The following is a 19,021-nucleotide window of genomic DNA, read 5'->3' as shown; positions in this document are numbered from 1 at the left end:
TCTTTATTGACGATGATGATCATATTCAATTCTTATAACATACGTGAATTGAAATAATATAAATATATAATATTTTTTGCATATAAAATGTCATATAAATCATTAATAAACTTACATGAGTCATATGTAAATAAATAAAAAAATCTAATAGAAGATTGTGTCAGAGAATTATTCACAAAAAAAAAAAAAAAAAAAACGATCCAAAGTTACTCAGAACATCGTTTAACAGGCACAAACTTTGTGTCAGTGGAAGAAAAACTCCAAAACAAAGAATCTTTTCTGATAATATTACTTAATTAAACTGTGACTGTATCAGCTGTTATATCAGGCTGAAGTCATATGACACACTGAGCCTCTCTCACTTCCTCAAACTTTGTCAGCTCATCCCACCACCGAGGTCCGCGAGTGCTGCAGTTCGCCACGCGGAACCCTCTTGTGCTCGACAGACTCCGTGTCTCCGGGCAGGCAGGCACACACACACAGATCGCGGGTTTGGGCTGATTTTGACCTGATTTTGGCCTCATGGCGAGCTCGCGCACGTCCAGCGCGCGCGTCGTGTCCACCTGTGTCCTCGTCACTCTTCTCACCTGCACGCTCAGGTGTTCAGAATGCGTCAAACTGAACAACATCGTTCTCATTCTCACCGACGACCAGGATGTGCAAATGGGGGGAATGGTAAGTGTTCAAAAGTACACTACAAATGTCTTTTTATTGGTCGTGCCACCTTTGAACAAAAGTACTGTTCTGGTAACTTAATAAAATAGTAATACCATGGTACTGAAATTCATACACTATGTTGACATAGTATTTCAGTGAACTTCCAAAAATACAACGGTACTACTTTGGTGTACGTCCAAAGATATATTACTATTTTTAATGTTATCTTTAAGTATCTTCTGCTCATCAAGCCCTCATTTATTTGATCAAAAATACAGAAAAAACAGTATTATTGTGAAATATTATTACAATTTAAAATAATGGTTTTCTATTTGAATGTACTTTAAAATATAATTTATTTCTGTGATGCAAAGCTGAATTTTCAGCATCATTACTCATCATTACAGTCTTCAGTCACATGATCCTTCAGAAATCATTATAATATGATGATTTATCATCAATGTTGGAAACCGATGTGCTGCTTAATATATTTTTTTATAACTTGTGATACTTTTTTCAGGATATGTTGATGAATAAAAAGTAACAAAAGATTTAAAATGGTAATCTTTTGTAACAATATACAATACTGTTCAAAAGTTTGGGGTCCGAAATTGTTCATATATATATATATATATATATATATATATATATATATATATATATATATATATATATATAATATATATATATATATTTTTTTTTTTTTGAAATTAATACTTTTATTCAGCAAGGATGTGTTAAATTGATCAAAAGTGATGGTAAAGATTTATATTGTTAGAAAATATTTCTATTTTGAATAAATGCTGTTCTTTTAAACTTTTTATTCATCAATGAATCCTAAAAAAAAGTATCACAGGTTCCAAAAAATATTAAGCAGCACAACTGTTACCAACATTGATAATAAATCATCATATTAGAATGATTTCTGAAGGATCATGTGACACTGAAGACTGGAGTAATGATGCTGAAAATTCAGCTTTGGTCACAGGAATAAATGTTAAATCCTAAAATACTTAATTTAAAATATTTATGTTTAAACATATTCATATAGAAAGCAGTTATTTTATATTTTGTAATAATATTTCACAATACATAAAAAAATACAGTGATAACAGTAATATTGTGAAATATTATTACAATTTAAAATAACTGCTTTCTATTGTTGTGCTTTGTAAAACGTAATTTATTCCTGTGATCAAAGCTGAATTTTCAGCATCATTACTCCAGTCTTCAGAAGTCACATGATCCTTCAGAAATTGTTACTGTATTTTTGTCAAATGAATGCAGCCTTGGTGAGCAAGAGAGACTTCTTTCAAAAACAAACAAACACATACATCTTAATTATTCCAAACTTTTGACCACCAGTGTGATATACAACACAACAGATTTCTGTTATGTTTTTGAAATATATCTACATATGAACTACTAGACTAAACCAGTCTCATACTGGCTAGACAGGGAGAGGATGTTAAAGTCATATTGAACCTGCAGTTGTTTCCTATCAAGTTCAGAAGCAAGTCCTTAGGTGAAAATAAGTGTGTGAAATAATACATCCTGTTGACATCTTAGGTGTTAGATGATTCATTATATTAATGCTATAATTGTCACATTGAGTCTTTCTGTTTCCACAGACACCCATGAAGAAGACCAAAGTACTGATCGGTGATGCTGGTGTGACTTTCTCCAATGCGGTGAGTGCTCAGCCATAAAGACCCTTTCATAGAGCTGATCAAATATGACAAGTTTCCCCTTTCCTGTTGTGTTTAGTTCACTGCCACCCCTCTGTGCTGTCCCAGTCGTAGCAGCATCCTCAGCGGCAAATATCCACACAATCATTTGGTCCGAAATAACTCCATCTCTGGCAACTGCAGCAGCGTGACGTGGCAGAAAGAGGTTGAGCCCTTAGCCTTTCCGGTCTACCTCAATAAGATGAGCTACCAGACCTTCTACGGGGGGAAATACCTGAATCAGGTCAGCCTTTAACCCGTCTGGTACTCTGTGAAATCTCACTGGCCTATCTGCAGAGTGTTCGTTCTTTAAAATTATCAACAATGTTATCAGAAGATCTTCACAAATCCTTCAAATATTTGAAATGTTCTTAACCAACAACACTCTTAAAGGGATAGTTCACCCAAAAAATTCTGTCATCATTTACTCACCCTCATGTCTGCTGAACACAGAACAAGATATTTTGAAGAATGTTGGTAACCAAATGGTTGACGGTTGCCATTGACTTCCATAGTAGGAGAAAAACAACTATGGAAGTCAATGGGGTCCATCTACTGTGTGGTTACCAACATTCTTCAAAATATCTTGTTCTGTGTTCAGCAGAAGAAAGAAACTCATACAGGTTGGAAACAACTTGAGGGTGAGTAAATGATGACAGAATTTTCATTTTTGGGTGAACCTTAGACCTTTAAGAGTTTAAGAACACATTTTTCTCTTCAACTACTTTCCAGTCCTGGTCATATTTCACCCGAAATTCTGTAAAAAAAAAAAAATGATGTGCTTAAAGGATTAGTTCACTTTCAAAAAAATGTTGCTGATAATTTACTCACCCCGATGTCATCCAAGATATCCATGTCTTTCTTTTTTTCAGTCGAAAATAAATTAAGGTTTTTGAGGAAAACATTCCATATAATGGACTTCAATGGCAACCAACGGTTTGAAGGTTCAAATGTCCGTCTCAATGCAGCTTCAAAGTCTCTACACGATCCCAGTCGAGAAATAAGGGTCTTATCTAGCGAAACGATCGGTCATTTAAAAAAAAAAAAATATATATATACTTTTTAACCACAAATGCTTGTCGTGTACCATCTCTGAGATGTGCCACATATTACGTCATCACGTTGGAAAGGTCACACGTCACGTCATCTAAGTTATTTGCCTGTGTACTCCAGTTCAAAAAGGTAGGGAAGGGCGAAACATTTCATCTCATTTTCTCCTCCAACTTCAAAATCGTCCGACATCTTTGTTTTGACGTGCAACACAGACGCGCTACGCTTAAACACTACGTGAAAAGACTCGAGGCCCAGAGAGAAGGAAATGAAAAGTGGAATGAAGTCGTTATTTTTGTTTGTTTTTGCGCACAAAAAGTATTCTCGTCGCTTTATAAACTTAAGATTGAGCCACTGGAGTCACTTGGACTATATTAATGATGTCTTTAATATATTTTCTGGGCCAGCAAGTTATAATGTCTTAGAAGCCTATGGAGGAGTGAGACAGCGCTCAGATTTAATCAAAAATATCTTAATTTGTGTTCCGAAGATGAACGAAAGTCTTACGGGGTTGGAACAACATGAGGGTGAGTAATTACTGACAGAATTTTCATTTTTGGGTGAACTAACCCTTTAATTTCTTTTCGACTGAAGAAAGACAGACATTATATCTTAGATGACATCGGGGTGAGTCAATTATCAGCAAACATTTTTTTGAAAGTGACCTAATCCTTTAATCATTATATAAATAAAGGCACGTTTTACTCCCAAATTCTGATTACTATAATCAAAACGCGCTATAATACAATAATACTTGTTTTTCAATCAGCACTAGTACAACAAATGCTACCATGTAAAATATTATTTAATATATCTTTTTTGCGTTGTAATGAGAATTGGGAGAGATTAAATATGCTTAACTGTTACGGAAATAATGGAAAAATGGGGGGAAGAAATCTTAAAATGGCTTTCATTTCATCAACAAAATATAGTTTCTTATTTTTTCCTGTTTGAATTTGAAGGGAATTTGAATGTTTTGACCATTATTGTGAGATTCTTCTACTGTTTTCACTCAACCTGTATAAATCCCTCTCCGTGTCTTCAGTATGGAAGTAAGGACGCAGGCGGTGTGGCTCATGTGCCTCCCGGCTGGGACCAATGGCACGCGCTGGTAAGTCACGAACTGAAGCATCAGTCCCACATTACTTCCTGTTTCACTCTATCTGCATTCAGATCAGCAGGGTAATCTGTATGTGTCCCCTATAGACACGCATTCATGCAGAACGCATGGTTTAGTTCAGTCATGTGAGGTGGTTTCATCACACCCTGCACCGCAAAAGCAGATCCACTTTTTAACCGTTTAATCTCGCTTTTACTGATTGTTTTATGGCATGTTTTAATTCATTGTGCGTATGTTAAATTCAGTGTGATCTTTTGGTTTTGTGTATCCACAGGTGGGAAACTCTCAGTATTACAATTACACACTTTCTGTGAATGGAAAAGAGGAAAAACATGGGGACAACTATGAGAAGGACTATCTCACGGACCTGGTTGTGAGTCTTTAAAGCTTTAAAGTGTAGAGTCAGTATTAAGGCTTCAGTTTTACTTTAATTCTGTGATGTACTTCCGGGTGAAACTGGATGTTCAATGAGGAATAAAATGCATGAGACTTTAGAAAGGGTTTTAAAATCTGTCAAAGACAAGTTATGACTTATTCAAAATAAGTTGCACTGATAAATAGTGCACAATAAGACTAGGATTGTGTGTTTGGAAAGTTTGACATTAAGTTGAAACTTGTCAGGTCAACAGTCACTATAATATCACTATGTATACTGAAGTGTGACTATTTACTTCCTGGTAAATGTGAAAGCCAATGAATTTGCCTCATCACCTGCTAAACATGTTTTATGTGTAAAATTAACACAATCTGGTTACCAAATAATGTTGCCATTGGCTGTTTTAGTACAAGATACGAGCTGTTTGCCTCATTGTGACTCATACATACGCCACAGTTGCATTGCATGTTAGATCGAGCCTCCTCACGTCAAACTGTCAACACAGCAGTGTGTCATGTGACTTCTGCAAGATTCATGACTGGACCCCTTTAATACTTGCTGTAACAGCCGTTAATCTGACACTAAAACCTGCTCTGTTATTGTTTAACTAAGATTAGGTGTCCTGGAAAAAGATTAAACTCCACTCACAATAGTGATTCTCCACCTGTGTTGGGTGTAGTGCATTACTAGATAATTATGTATTGTAATTTAATTATTTTGTTCATGTAAAAAGTCGTTTTTCTGTAAGTGAATGTGAGTTCTGTAAGTCACAGAACGATTGTATATAAAACAATAGTGGATTTGCCACTATTATAAACCAAAACAACTTTTTTGATGCATGTTTTTAGTTCGTAGCCTGGAAATCCAGACCTAAATCTGAAAAATTAATTTAATAAAATTCAACTTGTGCTCTCGCGAGAACTCTGGATTTCCAGGGTATTTAGTTCGTGCAATCAGGTCTTAAAATGTAATCCACTATCAAACCACATGAAGTGCCAGACAATCTGGTTTGGTTTGCATAAAGTTATATATTACATTTAAAACAGATGGTTGAAATCTGAAATAAAGTCTTTGTTGATTCTAGTTGAACCGGTCGCTGCATTTTCTGGAGGAGCGAAGCCCCAGCCATCCGTTCTTCATGATGTTGTGTCCGCCGTCGCCTCATTCGCCGTGGACGGCCGCCCCTCAGTATCAGAAGACCTTCAGCGACGTGAGAGCGCCACGCGACGGCAGCTTCAACAAGCCTGGAAAGGTTCAGCTTACAGTTTCATCCTTCATGACATCTGATAGTTAAGAGCAAGGACTGCAGGCGTAAATGATGAGACGGGGTTGGATATATCCTCAATATTTTAGGCTTGGAGAAAACTAATCTAAAACAAGTAATAGAAGTAAAATATTATTTTATATCAAAAAGATTTGTAACTTATATATATAAATAATATTTCTCTATGTATTCACATCTTTCAGCAGCCATTTTTCTCACGATATTTTATAGAAGATTTGATCTCAATTATTTTACTTCTTAAATAATATTGGTGGTGATGGTTGTATTTTATTTTTATAAATGGCGCAAGAAGCATGTTTTTTAAAGCATGGTTTTTTTTACATGCTTTCTTAAATATTTTGTTAAATAGATTTAAATAATTCCAGCCATTGAGTTTGTTAATAAATTAGTGCTCTCAAATCGATTAATCACATCTAACATAAAACGTTGTAAATGTATAATATGTGTATGTATATAATATACACACACATACACACACACACACACACACACACATACACACACACATACACACACACACACACACATATATGTATGTGTATATATATATGTATGTGTGTGTGTGTATGTGTGTGTATGTATGTATGTGTGTGTGTGTGTGTGTGGGTTATTTTTAATTTGTGATTAATCGTGATTGGACGGCACTATAATACATTTAATATAAGTATAAATAATTAATATATACTGTATATTTTATTAATTATTTATATTACTTTGTAAATGAGCATGTTTTTGTAAATTTCATATTGTGCATCAATTGTATATATAACTTTTTTAATATATATATATATATATATATATATATATATATATATATATATTTTAAAACTTTTTTTATTGTTTGTATATTTTGTATGTTGCCTGTTTAATTTTTTTGTCTGTATTTTCAATGTGGCTAACTTATATATTGATGCAATCATTATTTTAGTATAATTGTGATACTATTATAGCTTTTATTAATATTTTGTTAAATATTATTTTAATACTGAAATTTTAATTTTACTTAAAGTTTTAGTAATTTTTGCTTGGTGTTTTTGTCATTTTTAGTAGTTTTTGCCTTTTTAAAAATATGCTTAGTTTTTATAAATTTATATTTCAGTTTTAGTTGTTATTTTAGTGTGTCAAATGAAGCTAAATAGAAAAAGGTCAGATGTGTATGACCTCAGCATGAGCGTAAGATTAAATGCTCTTTTCTCTGATCTCAGGACAAACATTGGTTATTACGACAGCCTGTGAACCCCATGCCAAACAGCTCCATTGAGTACCTTGATGACGCTTTCCGCAGGAGGTACAACAATACAGATTTCATAACAAGTTCTATCACATCACATAATGTAATGTGATCTGATATGTGTATTTAATATCTCTGATAGGTGGCAGACGCTTCTGTCGGTGGACGACATGGTGGAACAGCTGATTAAGAAACTGGATTCATTAAAGGAACTGGACAACACGTACATCTTCTACACGTCTGATCACGGCTATCACACTGGTGTGTCCTCTATCGCCACGCTTCTATCGATGTGTTGTTGTCTTGTCTTCATAACACCATATTTTAAAAATCACTTTCAGGCCAGTTCTCATTGCCCATTGACAAGAGACAACTGTACGAGTTTGATATTCGCATCCCCCTCTTGGTTCGGGGTCCAGGAATCAAAGCTAACCAAACACTTCAGGTTAGAGGAATGAATTACTGATTTATTGAGCGATATGTCTAAATGTATTATTTTACGTAAAATGCTGTAACGTCTGTTTACCTGTCCACTAGTCTCCAGTGATGAATATAGATCTCCCCATGACTATCCTGGACATCGCTGGAGTAAATCTCTCCACCGTCAACATGGACGGACAGTCTTTCCTGCCGCAGATGGTGAGTGTGTCATGGTTTTCACTTCCTGTTTCAGCACATGTGTATTTATATTCTTATTGTGTGTGTGTGTGTGTGTGTGTGTGTGTGTGTATACACTCCTGGGCAAAAAAATAATGGGCCAAGCCAAAAATGGCAACATATTTAGGGGCCCTTTAATGGTCTTAAACATTTTAGATTTAAGATTTTAGCAAGGATTGCACAAATACTGTAGATAAAGTAACTTGGTGCGAAATAGCCTTCCTGATTGATGAGCCAGTGTTGTTTCACTCAATGTTAATGGCTTCAAACAGTTCATGAATAGTTGAAAATGTCTCCCAGTTCGTTTGAGTTTAATTGTGAGACCAAATATTTGCCATAGGCTTCAAATCTGGACATGAGCGTGAGCCTGATGGACTTGTTCTTGAGCCACTTCTTGGTTGTCTTTGCGGTTTGGGCAGGAACATTGTCTTGTTGAACAATAAAATCAGCTCATTCCTCTTTAGATGACTTTTCATTTGTGGGAAGCGAGCCATACTGTGATATTCTCCTGTACACCAAAGCATTAAATGACTTTTAACAGTGAAGCAGCTCTACACATGGAAGTGAAACACCTGTGTAATGACACTTCCTCCATGCTTCACTGTGGTAGAGAGTGATTTATAAGGTCACTTTCACAAACACCCTAATCTGAGTTCTAGGGGTTTTGCGCTGGTTACTAGAGACACATTATATTTTTCAGCATATTTTCGAAGACATCACTCGAGAGCATCACCAAGAAACGTGTTTCATTGTTATTTACAACTTCCCATATTCTGCCAACAACTTAATTCTGTTTTTGATGTTTTTCTGAGATGGCAGTGTATTTTTAGGTAGTACATTTACTTAAATTCAGCTAATTTCCCAAGCAAACATTTGTGGTTAAGACAGTTAAAAGCTTATTGTTTAGCCATTTTGTGCTTGGCCCATTTTTTGTGTGTGTTTTTCTTTCCTTTACGAATTATACTATAGATTATACTATACTATACTATACTATAGATTATTCATTATAGTACTGTGAATTAAGTATTTTGATGCCATTTCAACTGTTTTTGTGCTACTCATTTGCATGCTTTAATGCCTTTTTCACTACAATATCTACCTCAATGCAGCATTATTTCATTATATCACACTACTGTTCAGAAGTAAGATTTGTTTTTGAAAGAAATTAATACTTGTATTCAGCAAGGATGCATTAAATTGATCAAAAGTGCCAGTAAAGACATTTCTAATGTTACAAAAGATTTCAGTTTCGAACAAATGCTGTCCTTCTGAATTTTTTTTTTATCAGTGTTTCCACAAAAATATGAGAAGAAGAGTTTAAATATTTCTTGAGCATCAAATCATCATATTAGAATGATTTCTGAAGGATCATGGGACTCTGAAAATTCAGCTTTGATCACAGGAATATGAATATTATATTATAGGAATATTATATTGTACAATATATTCAAATAGAAAACAGTTATTTCAAATTGTAATAATATTTCACAATATTCTTGTTTTTACGCTCAAATAAATGCCGCCTTGGTGAGCAACATTTGACCCCAACATTTTGAACGGTAGTGCAAGTCTTAATTGATTATTGTAAAGACCTTGTTGGGAACCTCTTAAAATCATATTGCATGGTAAAATCAGAAGAAAGAAATTATATTTTGCATAAAGAAAACAAATGAAGCATGTTTTAGGACCATTAAGATCGCAACAATTAAGCACGTTTTCTCAAATCTCATTACAAGAAAGCAACAAAATATTGATATTTTCAAAATATCAAAATATTCATGACTTTTTTTGCATCACAATACAGAGAATGAGAATTATATTTAATGTGAATTCTCACAGTTAATGAGGCTTACAGCAATGAAAACTGTCTAATAACGTCACAATGAGAAAAAAAATGCTAAAATGAGTCTTTTCTCTTCTAATGTTCTCCGTGAAGGCACCATCACTGCGTAATGGCACCGAACGACCCTTCTTCCTGGTGGAGTACACTGGTGAGGGATATGCTTCTGAAGATCCCAGCTGCCCTAAACTCGGCCCAGGACTAGCTGTAAGTGTTTTGGGAATCGTATCCTATCAAGCATTTTCCCATCAACCTCTGCTGTTTTCTTAGAATACAAAGCAAAGATTTCCTCTTTCTTCCAGCATTGTTTCCCAGACTGTGTTTGCGAGGACGCCTTCAACAACACGTACGCCTGCGTCAGAACTCTGAAGGATGGAAACCTGCAGTACTGTGAGTTTGCAGACAATGAGGTGAGCTTTACACTAAAACTCGGGCTACACTAATCCCGTATTACATTTATGCATTAGGCAGTCGCCATTATCCAAATCGACTTGCATTGCATTCAAAGTATGGATTTTATTACTTCATGTATTCCCTGGGAAGACTAAAAATGTATGCATTTGAAATTCGCATATAAAATTTCCATGAATTTGTCTTGCACAATTTTAATGAACTTGATGTGATGCATATTTGTCAGTCTTGCATAAATGAAACGGGTAAGATTTATGCACAAAAAAGCCATGAACCAAGCCAATCAGCTACGAGGTGAATCACAACACTACAAACTTTAATTTGTAGCAAAAAAGTATTTGAAAATCAGACAACAATACCAAGGTACAAGACTGTGTACTTTGCTTTACTGATAGAAAGAACTACAATCCCATGAAGCATTGTAAACGGCATAATCAAATTAAAACCGATGGAGAAATATAAAACTACAAATTTAAAAATTTTGATTTTATATATATATATATATATATATATATAATTGAATATATTGAGGGCTTAGAGAGATCGACTCGATTACATCATTTGCGGTGCTTCATGGGAGTGGGCAGAGCTAACAAGATCTTTTGCTGTTTTTGCTTGTCTCGAATCACTCATTGGTGTAATTTTCTGTACAGCATTATGGGTAATGTAGTTTTTCCACCATGAATTCTCACAGGTTGTCTTTAATGGTTTATAATCATCAGACTTGAGACTTGGCACCAACCAAATGACTTCATAAACTTAAATATTGAGTACTCCACCGGGATATACATATATCCAGAGGCCGCGTCTAAGTGGTAAAGGTGGTGGTCTTGCTGTTATCTACAGAGATGATATATCTATTACGGAAATTACCATTTCCTGCGCATCATCATTTGAGTGCGTTGCCTTCAAAATGAACGGTACTTCTCCTGTTCTTATTGTACTCATCTATCGACCTCCAAAACCTAATTCTTTGTTTTTCAATGAACTCCCAGAACTACTTGCATCTGTTAGCTCTGTCTGTCCATCAGTGTTTCTCACTGGAGACATTAAAATCCATGTGGATAACTTTAATAGTAATCTATCTGTTGAATTCATGGAGGTATTAGACTGTTTTAACGTAACTCAGCATGTTAAATTAACCGATTAAGCCATCAATTTGTTCTTCTGTGCAGGAGTGTAACAAAATTCTTAGTTTTCCTTTATGGATAAAATTTTAAGCATCTTTAAGTCTTATCAGTTTGGTACCTTGCTCTGCAATTCCTGAGACCTATCCTGTTAGTTTTCTTGAAACTGCATTCTCCAGTTTTAACATAGTCACTACTGATTGTATTTCAAAATTAGTGATGGCAATGAGTACAAGTACCCTCGACCCAATCCCAACATCTGTTCTTATGGGGTGTCTATCTCTCAATTAGTCCCCTCATTTGTAGCAATGTGAACACCTCTCTTAAAGGAACACTCCACCGTTTTTTTCATATTAAAGCTACACTGTGTAATTTTTTTTTGTTGATTCTTAGCAAAAAACACTTAGTTCTTTCAAAAATATGTGCTCATTAATGTATATTTACTTCTTTCAAGTAATAAAGTATTCTCGTAAGTTTATAATCTGCCATTGAAAGTACATACGGGTGAGGGGTTCGAATGCCGGTCGCCATGTTGCCCCTCCATCTTGAAACTACATTAGCCAAAGAGGGACATACCTGTAAATTCAAGCTTCGCCTTTCGCGCTTTACACTCGTGACTCAGAGACGAATGCGAGGGGGAGATTACTCGCGACTGCCGGCAGATTTGAAAGATTGCTGATGGAGGATCACGCCTATTTTCGAGGACATGTAGCAGAGTCGCCAAGGAAGCAAAAGAGAGAATTAAAATGTCAACGGGACAGGCAAATCAGCAAGACCAAAGTCAATACTGGAGTAACTTTTCCCAGATGGAAAGAGCTCACGAGGAGCAAAGATTTTAAAACGGACGCCGAAGTTGCCTGCTTTCTTCTCGACAGGTAATTCAGCCTATTTGAGTAAATTCGAAGTTTTATAGTTGCTTGTCTAACCATAGCATGGTTGTGCATAACGCCAGAACGACCTCTAGTATAACTTGCGTTACTTTTCCTCGCGTCAATGGTGAAAAAGTATTGTTTACCTTGTAACATAAATCTGTGCTGCGACGGATCACAGGTGATGGTTTTAAAGGCGCAATTGGACGAAGTCGAACTGGAAGCCATGTTAATCTTGGAATAATACGGCCACTGTAGGAGTTAAAATGCCCTCGAAATTGAAAGGAACAGAAACTAATATTTACTGGGTAGTCATATACAATTTCACCGCTAGATGGGGGAAAATATCACACAGTGTAGCTTTAAACTATGTTATTCCTTTAACTAAGACGAGTTGATACATACACTTGGGAGCACTTCGACTCGGCGCAGTAAAAAGTCACGTTGGTTCTAATGACAGAAGTGAGGGGGAAAGGATTTTTCAGGAGTGATGATATTACTGCGCCGAGTCGAAGTGCTCCCAAGTGCTATTCCGCCATACATTATAGTTATCCTTTTTACCCGCTTAGAAAAGCGCCACGTTTTATTTTGTGTCACCATACTTGGTCGTGTAACTGTATTTAAATAGGGAAAACGTGGAGGTGTTTGGTCGCTTCTAACTTCATCTCTGTTTGGATCCTAATGAATGAACTGGGCTAAGCTAAGTGCTATCAAAGTGTCGCCGCGCGCCAGAGCGATTGAGTGCACGCACTGAGACGGGAGAGGTATGTATCAACTCGTCTTAGTTAAGGGAATAACATAGTTTCATATGAAAAAAACAGTGGAGTGTTCCTTTAAAACTGGTATTGTTCCAAAAGTCCTAAAGGTTGCAACTATTACACCAGTCCTTAAAAGTCCTGGATGTGGCCTATCTCAAATCTGCCCTTTCTTACTAAGGTTTTGGAAGGTGGCACAACTCCACTCACAACAAGCTTTTCGAACCGTTTCAGTCTTGGTTTAGAAAGGGACACATTACAGAGACAGCCTTGGTTCGTGTTATGAATGACCCGCTTGTCTTGTCTACCATCTTGATCTTGTTAGATCTCAGTGCAGCTTTTGACACAGTGTGCCATTCTATCCTGCTAAATATAGGCTGGAGAGCTGGCTTGGTATCACTGGTACTGTGCTTAACTGGTTCGTATCTGACCTCACTGATCGTTTCAGGTTTGTTGTCTTGGGAAACAACAAATCTGAAATCGGACAAGTCCGCCATGGTGTTCCTCAGGGATCTGTCCTGGGTCCCATATTGTTTAGTGTTTATATGCCTCCTTTGGGGCAAATAATTAGGAAATATGATTTGAGGTATCACTTTTATGCTGATGATACTCAAATTTACATCAGCTCCGAATATGATCCTACTGTCACCTCTAAAATTCTCTCGGAGTGTGTGCAGGAAATAAAAACGTGGATTTGCACACCTGTGGCTACTCACAAAGGGAGAAATTTTAATCTGATTATGGATGATGAAAGTGTTTTATTTCCATCTTATGCTCGTAATCTTGGTGTGATCTTTGACTCTCACCTAACTCTAGACTCGCATATTAAGAGTATTACAAAATCTGCATTCCATCATCTCAGAAACATTGCAAGAATTAGGCCCTATCTTACTCTACCTGCCGCTGAAAGGCTTATTCAAGCATTTGTTACTTCCAGGATTGATTATTGTAATGCACTATTTGTTGGTTTACCTGCTATATCTATAAAAGGCTGCAGTACATCCAGAATTCAGCAGCATGTGTGCTTACACACACTTCACACGTCAGCACATTACAAGCGTGCTTTATAGCCTGCGTTGGCTTCCTGTTCAGTCGCGTATTGCTTTTAAAACTCACACTAACATACAAAGCTATGCACGAAATAGCCCCTTCTTATATCTGTGACTAAGTCAGCCTGTACGCGCCTTTCCGTTACATTCGGTCAAGTGATTCATTTACTCTTCAGCTTGCTCTGTCGCTGCACCCAGGTTATGGAATACACTTCCTCTTATTGTTAGAGATGCTCCCACATTAACCAGTTTCAAGAAGTTGTTGTTAACTCATCTTTTTAAAATAGTCATGATTAGTATTTTACAGTGTTGTATTATTTTTGTATTACTATTGTACGTTTGTATTTTATTTGCTTTTACTGTCTGTAGCGCTTTGGGTTTTAGAAAAGCGCTTTATAAATAAAATGTATTATTATTATAAGTTATCGTTCAAAATCAATTTCCCTATGGAGAAAATTAATGGAGATTTTACTTGGGGAACCCGACTGTTGCACTCTGTAAGGCCCTATTAAGTTTTTTTTATGCTGTGTTGTTTGCCTTCATTTGATTATCTCTGTTTTTGATAATAATTTGGTATTGAATCATAAATCCAGAAAATGTCAATGCATAGAACATTAACAATTTATTTGCACCCCAAAAAATGCTTGAGGTTTACTGTTAAAATTTAAATGGAAGACAAATTGTGAGATTATTCCTTAAAGTTTTATTATTGTTGTTGTTTTTGTCATTGTGGAAATCATAGGCACTACAATGGCATTTTAGACCATCCATGGAATGGCAATTGAGTGCGACCTGACCATTTTGACCATTTTAACATTTTCGAATGCATCTGGATGAATGTAGACGTAAGCCTCATTTGAATTTCCCCTGTGTTCTCCTGCAGTCATTTGTAGAGGTGTACAACCTGACGGCAGATCCCCATCAGCTGGAGAACATCGTGAAGAAGGTCGATCCTTCCCTTCTGCAGATCATGAACCAAAGGCTGATCAAGCTGCAGTCCTGCATGGGAAACAGCTGTCGAAACCTCAAATAACCCTGCTCTCAAAGTCCAGCTCGAGCGGAGAACGCCAAGTTCGGTCATGTGAAGATGTGTCAGGGTTTTCATTTGCACAAATCTCTCCTGAAATTCTTAAAGGGATAGTTCACCTAACAAATGTGGATTTGCATTTGGTGCAAATGAAAGTCAAACCGGTTTGGAACGAACTAATTAGGGTGAGTAAATATATTTACATGTATTTGGAGTGAACTGTCCCTTTATTTCTGATGTGGTGAAGTCACGCACACGCCCCTCCTATAAATGTGAATGTATCTACAGTGTGCTTCTTCTTCAAATGCTGAAATACAGCTACAAGAAAAGCACTTCTAAGGACTTGAACCAGTTCAACTGGAAGTTTACTCGTCCTCAGGCTTTCCTTACTTCCTGCTGTCGTTATGCAATGTTTTTGGAGCACTTTTATGGTAAATGAATGTTTAAACTTCATTTTGACGACTAAAATATACTATCATCAAAATATTTACCCTTTGCATTTTAATAGCTGTTTTTTTGTTTGTTTTTGGACCGTTATCTTTGGTAATGCATGGTTGTTTTATGTTCTTTTTCATACTGTGAATTGAACCATATATGTGCCTCGTGTGCCACAGTGGAAATCCTGCTCTGTTCTTTTAAAATGAAATTTGCTTCATAAAGGGAAATGTCTGATATTTAAGGGAATTTTGCCAACTTTGATTTTAATCTATAATATGATTGTGCCTTTTTGCACTAAATCAGTGCTTGTGCCTTTTGTATGATACAAATGTCTAATTTTGAACAATCAATAAATTTACACAAAAAAAGAAATGAACTTTGCAGTGTCCATTTGAGCACATTACTGCCTTTGAACCTGTAACGTATATGAAATATAATTTAATGTAATATAAGTGATATATATTATATATAGATAGACACTTATGTGAGTATATGTACATATGAAGAGTTCAGATAGTCAAGTGCCATCTGAAATTTTCTTCTAGAGTGATCATTTTTATCAAGCTCATATATTTAAGTTCAATAATTTCACTTAAATGGCAATGCAAATTACCTATTAATTGTCATTTAAGTGAAATTACTTAACTTAAATATACAAGCTTTATAAAAATGATCATTCTAGAATAAAATTTCAGATGGCATTTAGAGGCTTTTGCATCTGAACTCTTCATATACACACATAAGTGTCTATGTACTATAGATATAATAAACGTATGCAAATATTTTCCTTCTGACATTTTAACTACATTAGTGTAATGCTCTGAATGAAAGTCATCTACACTGATTAAACAAGAAATTATGAGCATGTTGAACATTATGGAGTACGCATAACATTCATACCGGTATGTATGAATTGCTCAATTAAAGGCTCAAAGTTATTTTAATCTCCTTTGGTCCATTAATAAAATGCACAATGCCAAATAAAAATGCAAAACACATAATTTACTGCTTTTTGTGTGGAAAAAAGACTTTATTAACAACAGAAACTCAATGTATGAAGAAACGCAGATATAATTTGATCTTTATAAATACACACAGTGCAAGGCTTTTTTCTTTTTTTACATTGCAATGTGAATATTTTTACTAATGATTTAATTAAAATGTAAGGCCTTAATTTACACTCATTGAACATTGTAAAACACCTACAAATAGACATTTCACCCGTTCAATAACCAACTTTCTAAAGCCGCAACATATGGCCTTAGAGATATTTGTAGACTACTTTTTCTTCTACTGTTTGCAACTCGATTTTAACTGGACATTTGTAGAAGTGTGAGAGCAGTTTCTCTGTGTAGCCAATGAGAAAGTAGAATTTACTCGGCAAGAGTTTCTGTATCATCACAGCACAGATGACCAGGATGTTGCCTCTGCGTTTGATCACCACCTCATCCGCTAAACAGCCATGAAACGTGCCGTATATGAAGCGCCTGATGAAGACGTCCTCCACCACGCGCTCCGCCGCTCCAGCTTCACCCTGAAGATTGCCTACGGCGTGAGGAAGTGAAAGATTGTTATTCAGGCACTTGTGACTTACAGTACACATATTACAGTTGAAACTGAACCATAAAGCTCTGGAGTACCAGCCCACGTAGTGTTGGGAATCCAGCAGGTTAAAGAAAGCGTACTGTTTGAGTTGGATTGTTACTCACTAGTGTGCTGTGAGAGCCAGCCCTTCCTGTGGCCGATGTGATGAGGGTGATGCACCTGCTCATACGTCAACGGCCTGTCTCCTTTACCCACTCGAATACGAGCTGCGCGGTTCTGTTAGACAGAAGATAGATCGTCTGGGTTAAAGACGCTTCTTAAAGGGACAGCTCAGTTGTTTCAAACCTGTATGAGTTTCTTTCTTTCAGTTAGAACACAAAAAAAGATATTGTGAAGAATGTCTGTAGCCATTGACTTCCATAGTGAGGTCCATCAACTGTTTGGTTAACCATATTCTTCTAAATATCTTCTTTTGTGTTCAGCAGAAAAAGAAATTCACACAGGTTTGGAACAATTTAAGGGAGAGTAAACTTAAACTACTCATTTAAAAACAGCTTTTGGACCCTGCCAATACTGCAGTTGGTTAAATCTGTTTCTCCACTTCCTTCATGCAGTGTTTGATGTGTTCTAGCTTTTGTTTCAAATGGATATTGTCACCAGACCTGCTATTTTGAAATGGTTGTGTTGATGGACTTATGTAAAATAATGTGGTAACTACCTCATAAATATTTACCCCTGGTATTGTTGCCATTGTTTTGTTCAAGATGCACATCAGTAATGTTTTTTTCGAATGCATGTTTATAAAAGCTACTTAAATACCCTAATTGAACTAAGGTTTAATCCTGGCTCAACCTAAGCCTTGTCTGTGAAACCGGTCTTTAATGTCTGATAAAGTTGACAGAATTTCTCACTTTGCAATTACTATCTGGTAAGCATTGTAATATTGCTATATTTTATACATTTTGTGGACGGCATGCATTTAATTTATTTTGGAGTTGTTGCTTGTTTTTGGTCAGGTTTCTTTCATTTAATAAGGAAGGATCACATCCTATCCAACTTTCAAAAGTGTTTTGAAAATGTTGTATTCATATTTTCCAATTTAGTACACATAAATGTAAATATGGGGGAAATTAGCCTTTGTTTTTCATTTTAAAGGCAGTTCAATACCTAAAAGCAACATTAAGTTGCAAAATCTGTTAATAATTGTAAACGTTTAACGGTTTTTATTTTATTTTTTAAATATCCTTTGTTATAAATTTTTATCCTAATGTTCTAATGTCTGTATTTGTAAATCAAAACCAACAAAATTGAAGATAAATTAAAAGAAATGTTTCCGGATGAATAAGGATAACACAAAAGCCTCATTATTAATCAGACAAACCGCATCTGAAATCACTAGGTCTGATCACATACCTTCAAACAAGCTGCAGAGCAGTGAATGTTCCTGACACATGCCGCCGAATTTAACTGGCTGGTCACCATCTACGAAAACACAGATTATTGGATAAATGACATGCACTTATTAATTATATAATCCCCAAATCAAGCTTCACATCCCACATTACGTTCAGTGCCAGTATCTCTATATATTTTTATCAGAACGCCTTTCATTTTCTACGTCAGTTACACGAAATATGGAAGATCCTCACCTGTAAATGCGGGTCAATAGTTACAAAAGCAAAAAAAAGTCAGAATGAAATCTTACCGACAACAATTTTGTCTGCCTGACCAAGGACGTCGCCATGTTTTTGCCCATAAATTGCACAAGGGCGTCAGTCGTCAAGAGTGCATTACTGCCACCTGCCGCACTGGAACAACATTTTATCCCGTGTGATGTATATTATAATTTAAATGTAT

At 35.9% G+C, this 19,021-nt stretch overlaps 2 protein-coding genes across 2 annotated transcripts; one reads left to right on the top strand and one right to left on the bottom strand.

Annotated features, from left to right (window-relative positions):
- The first annotated feature begins 349 nt into the window (after positions 1-349).
- On the top strand, positions 350-15,995 carry gnsb (glucosamine (N-acetyl)-6-sulfatase (Sanfilippo disease IIID), b). Its single transcript, XM_084400850.1, has 13 exons — positions 350-675; positions 2,289-2,348; positions 2,425-2,628; positions 4,480-4,545; positions 4,829-4,927; positions 6,015-6,182; positions 7,421-7,503; positions 7,589-7,707; positions 7,788-7,891; positions 7,984-8,085; positions 10,040-10,150; positions 10,246-10,353; positions 15,038-15,995. Exons 1-13 carry the CDS (start codon positions 523-525, stop codon positions 15,185-15,187), a joined length of 1,527 nt encoding a protein of 508 aa, XP_084256976.1. The 5' UTR covers positions 350-522; the 3' UTR covers positions 15,188-15,995.
- Positions 15,996-16,623: 628 nt separating this feature from the next.
- Positions 16,624-18,961, bottom strand: mrps24 (mitochondrial ribosomal protein S24). Its single transcript, XM_084400717.1, has 4 exons — positions 18,870-18,961; positions 18,578-18,646; positions 17,329-17,440; positions 16,624-17,164 (listed from the first exon to the last, which is right to left on the bottom strand). The coding sequence occupies exons 1-4, from the start codon at positions 18,918-18,920 to the stop codon at positions 16,881-16,883; spliced, it is 516 nt and encodes a 171-aa protein (XP_084256843.1). The 5' UTR covers positions 18,921-18,961; the 3' UTR covers positions 16,624-16,880.
- Between the last annotated feature and the right edge of the window lie 60 nt (positions 18,962-19,021).

This window comes from Rutilus rutilus (genome assembly GCF_951802725.1).
Source record: "Rutilus rutilus genome assembly, chromosome: 25".
Lineage (NCBI taxonomy): Eukaryota > Metazoa > Chordata > Actinopteri > Cypriniformes > Leuciscidae > Rutilus > Rutilus rutilus.
This window is presented reverse-complemented; position numbering and strand designations above follow the sequence as displayed.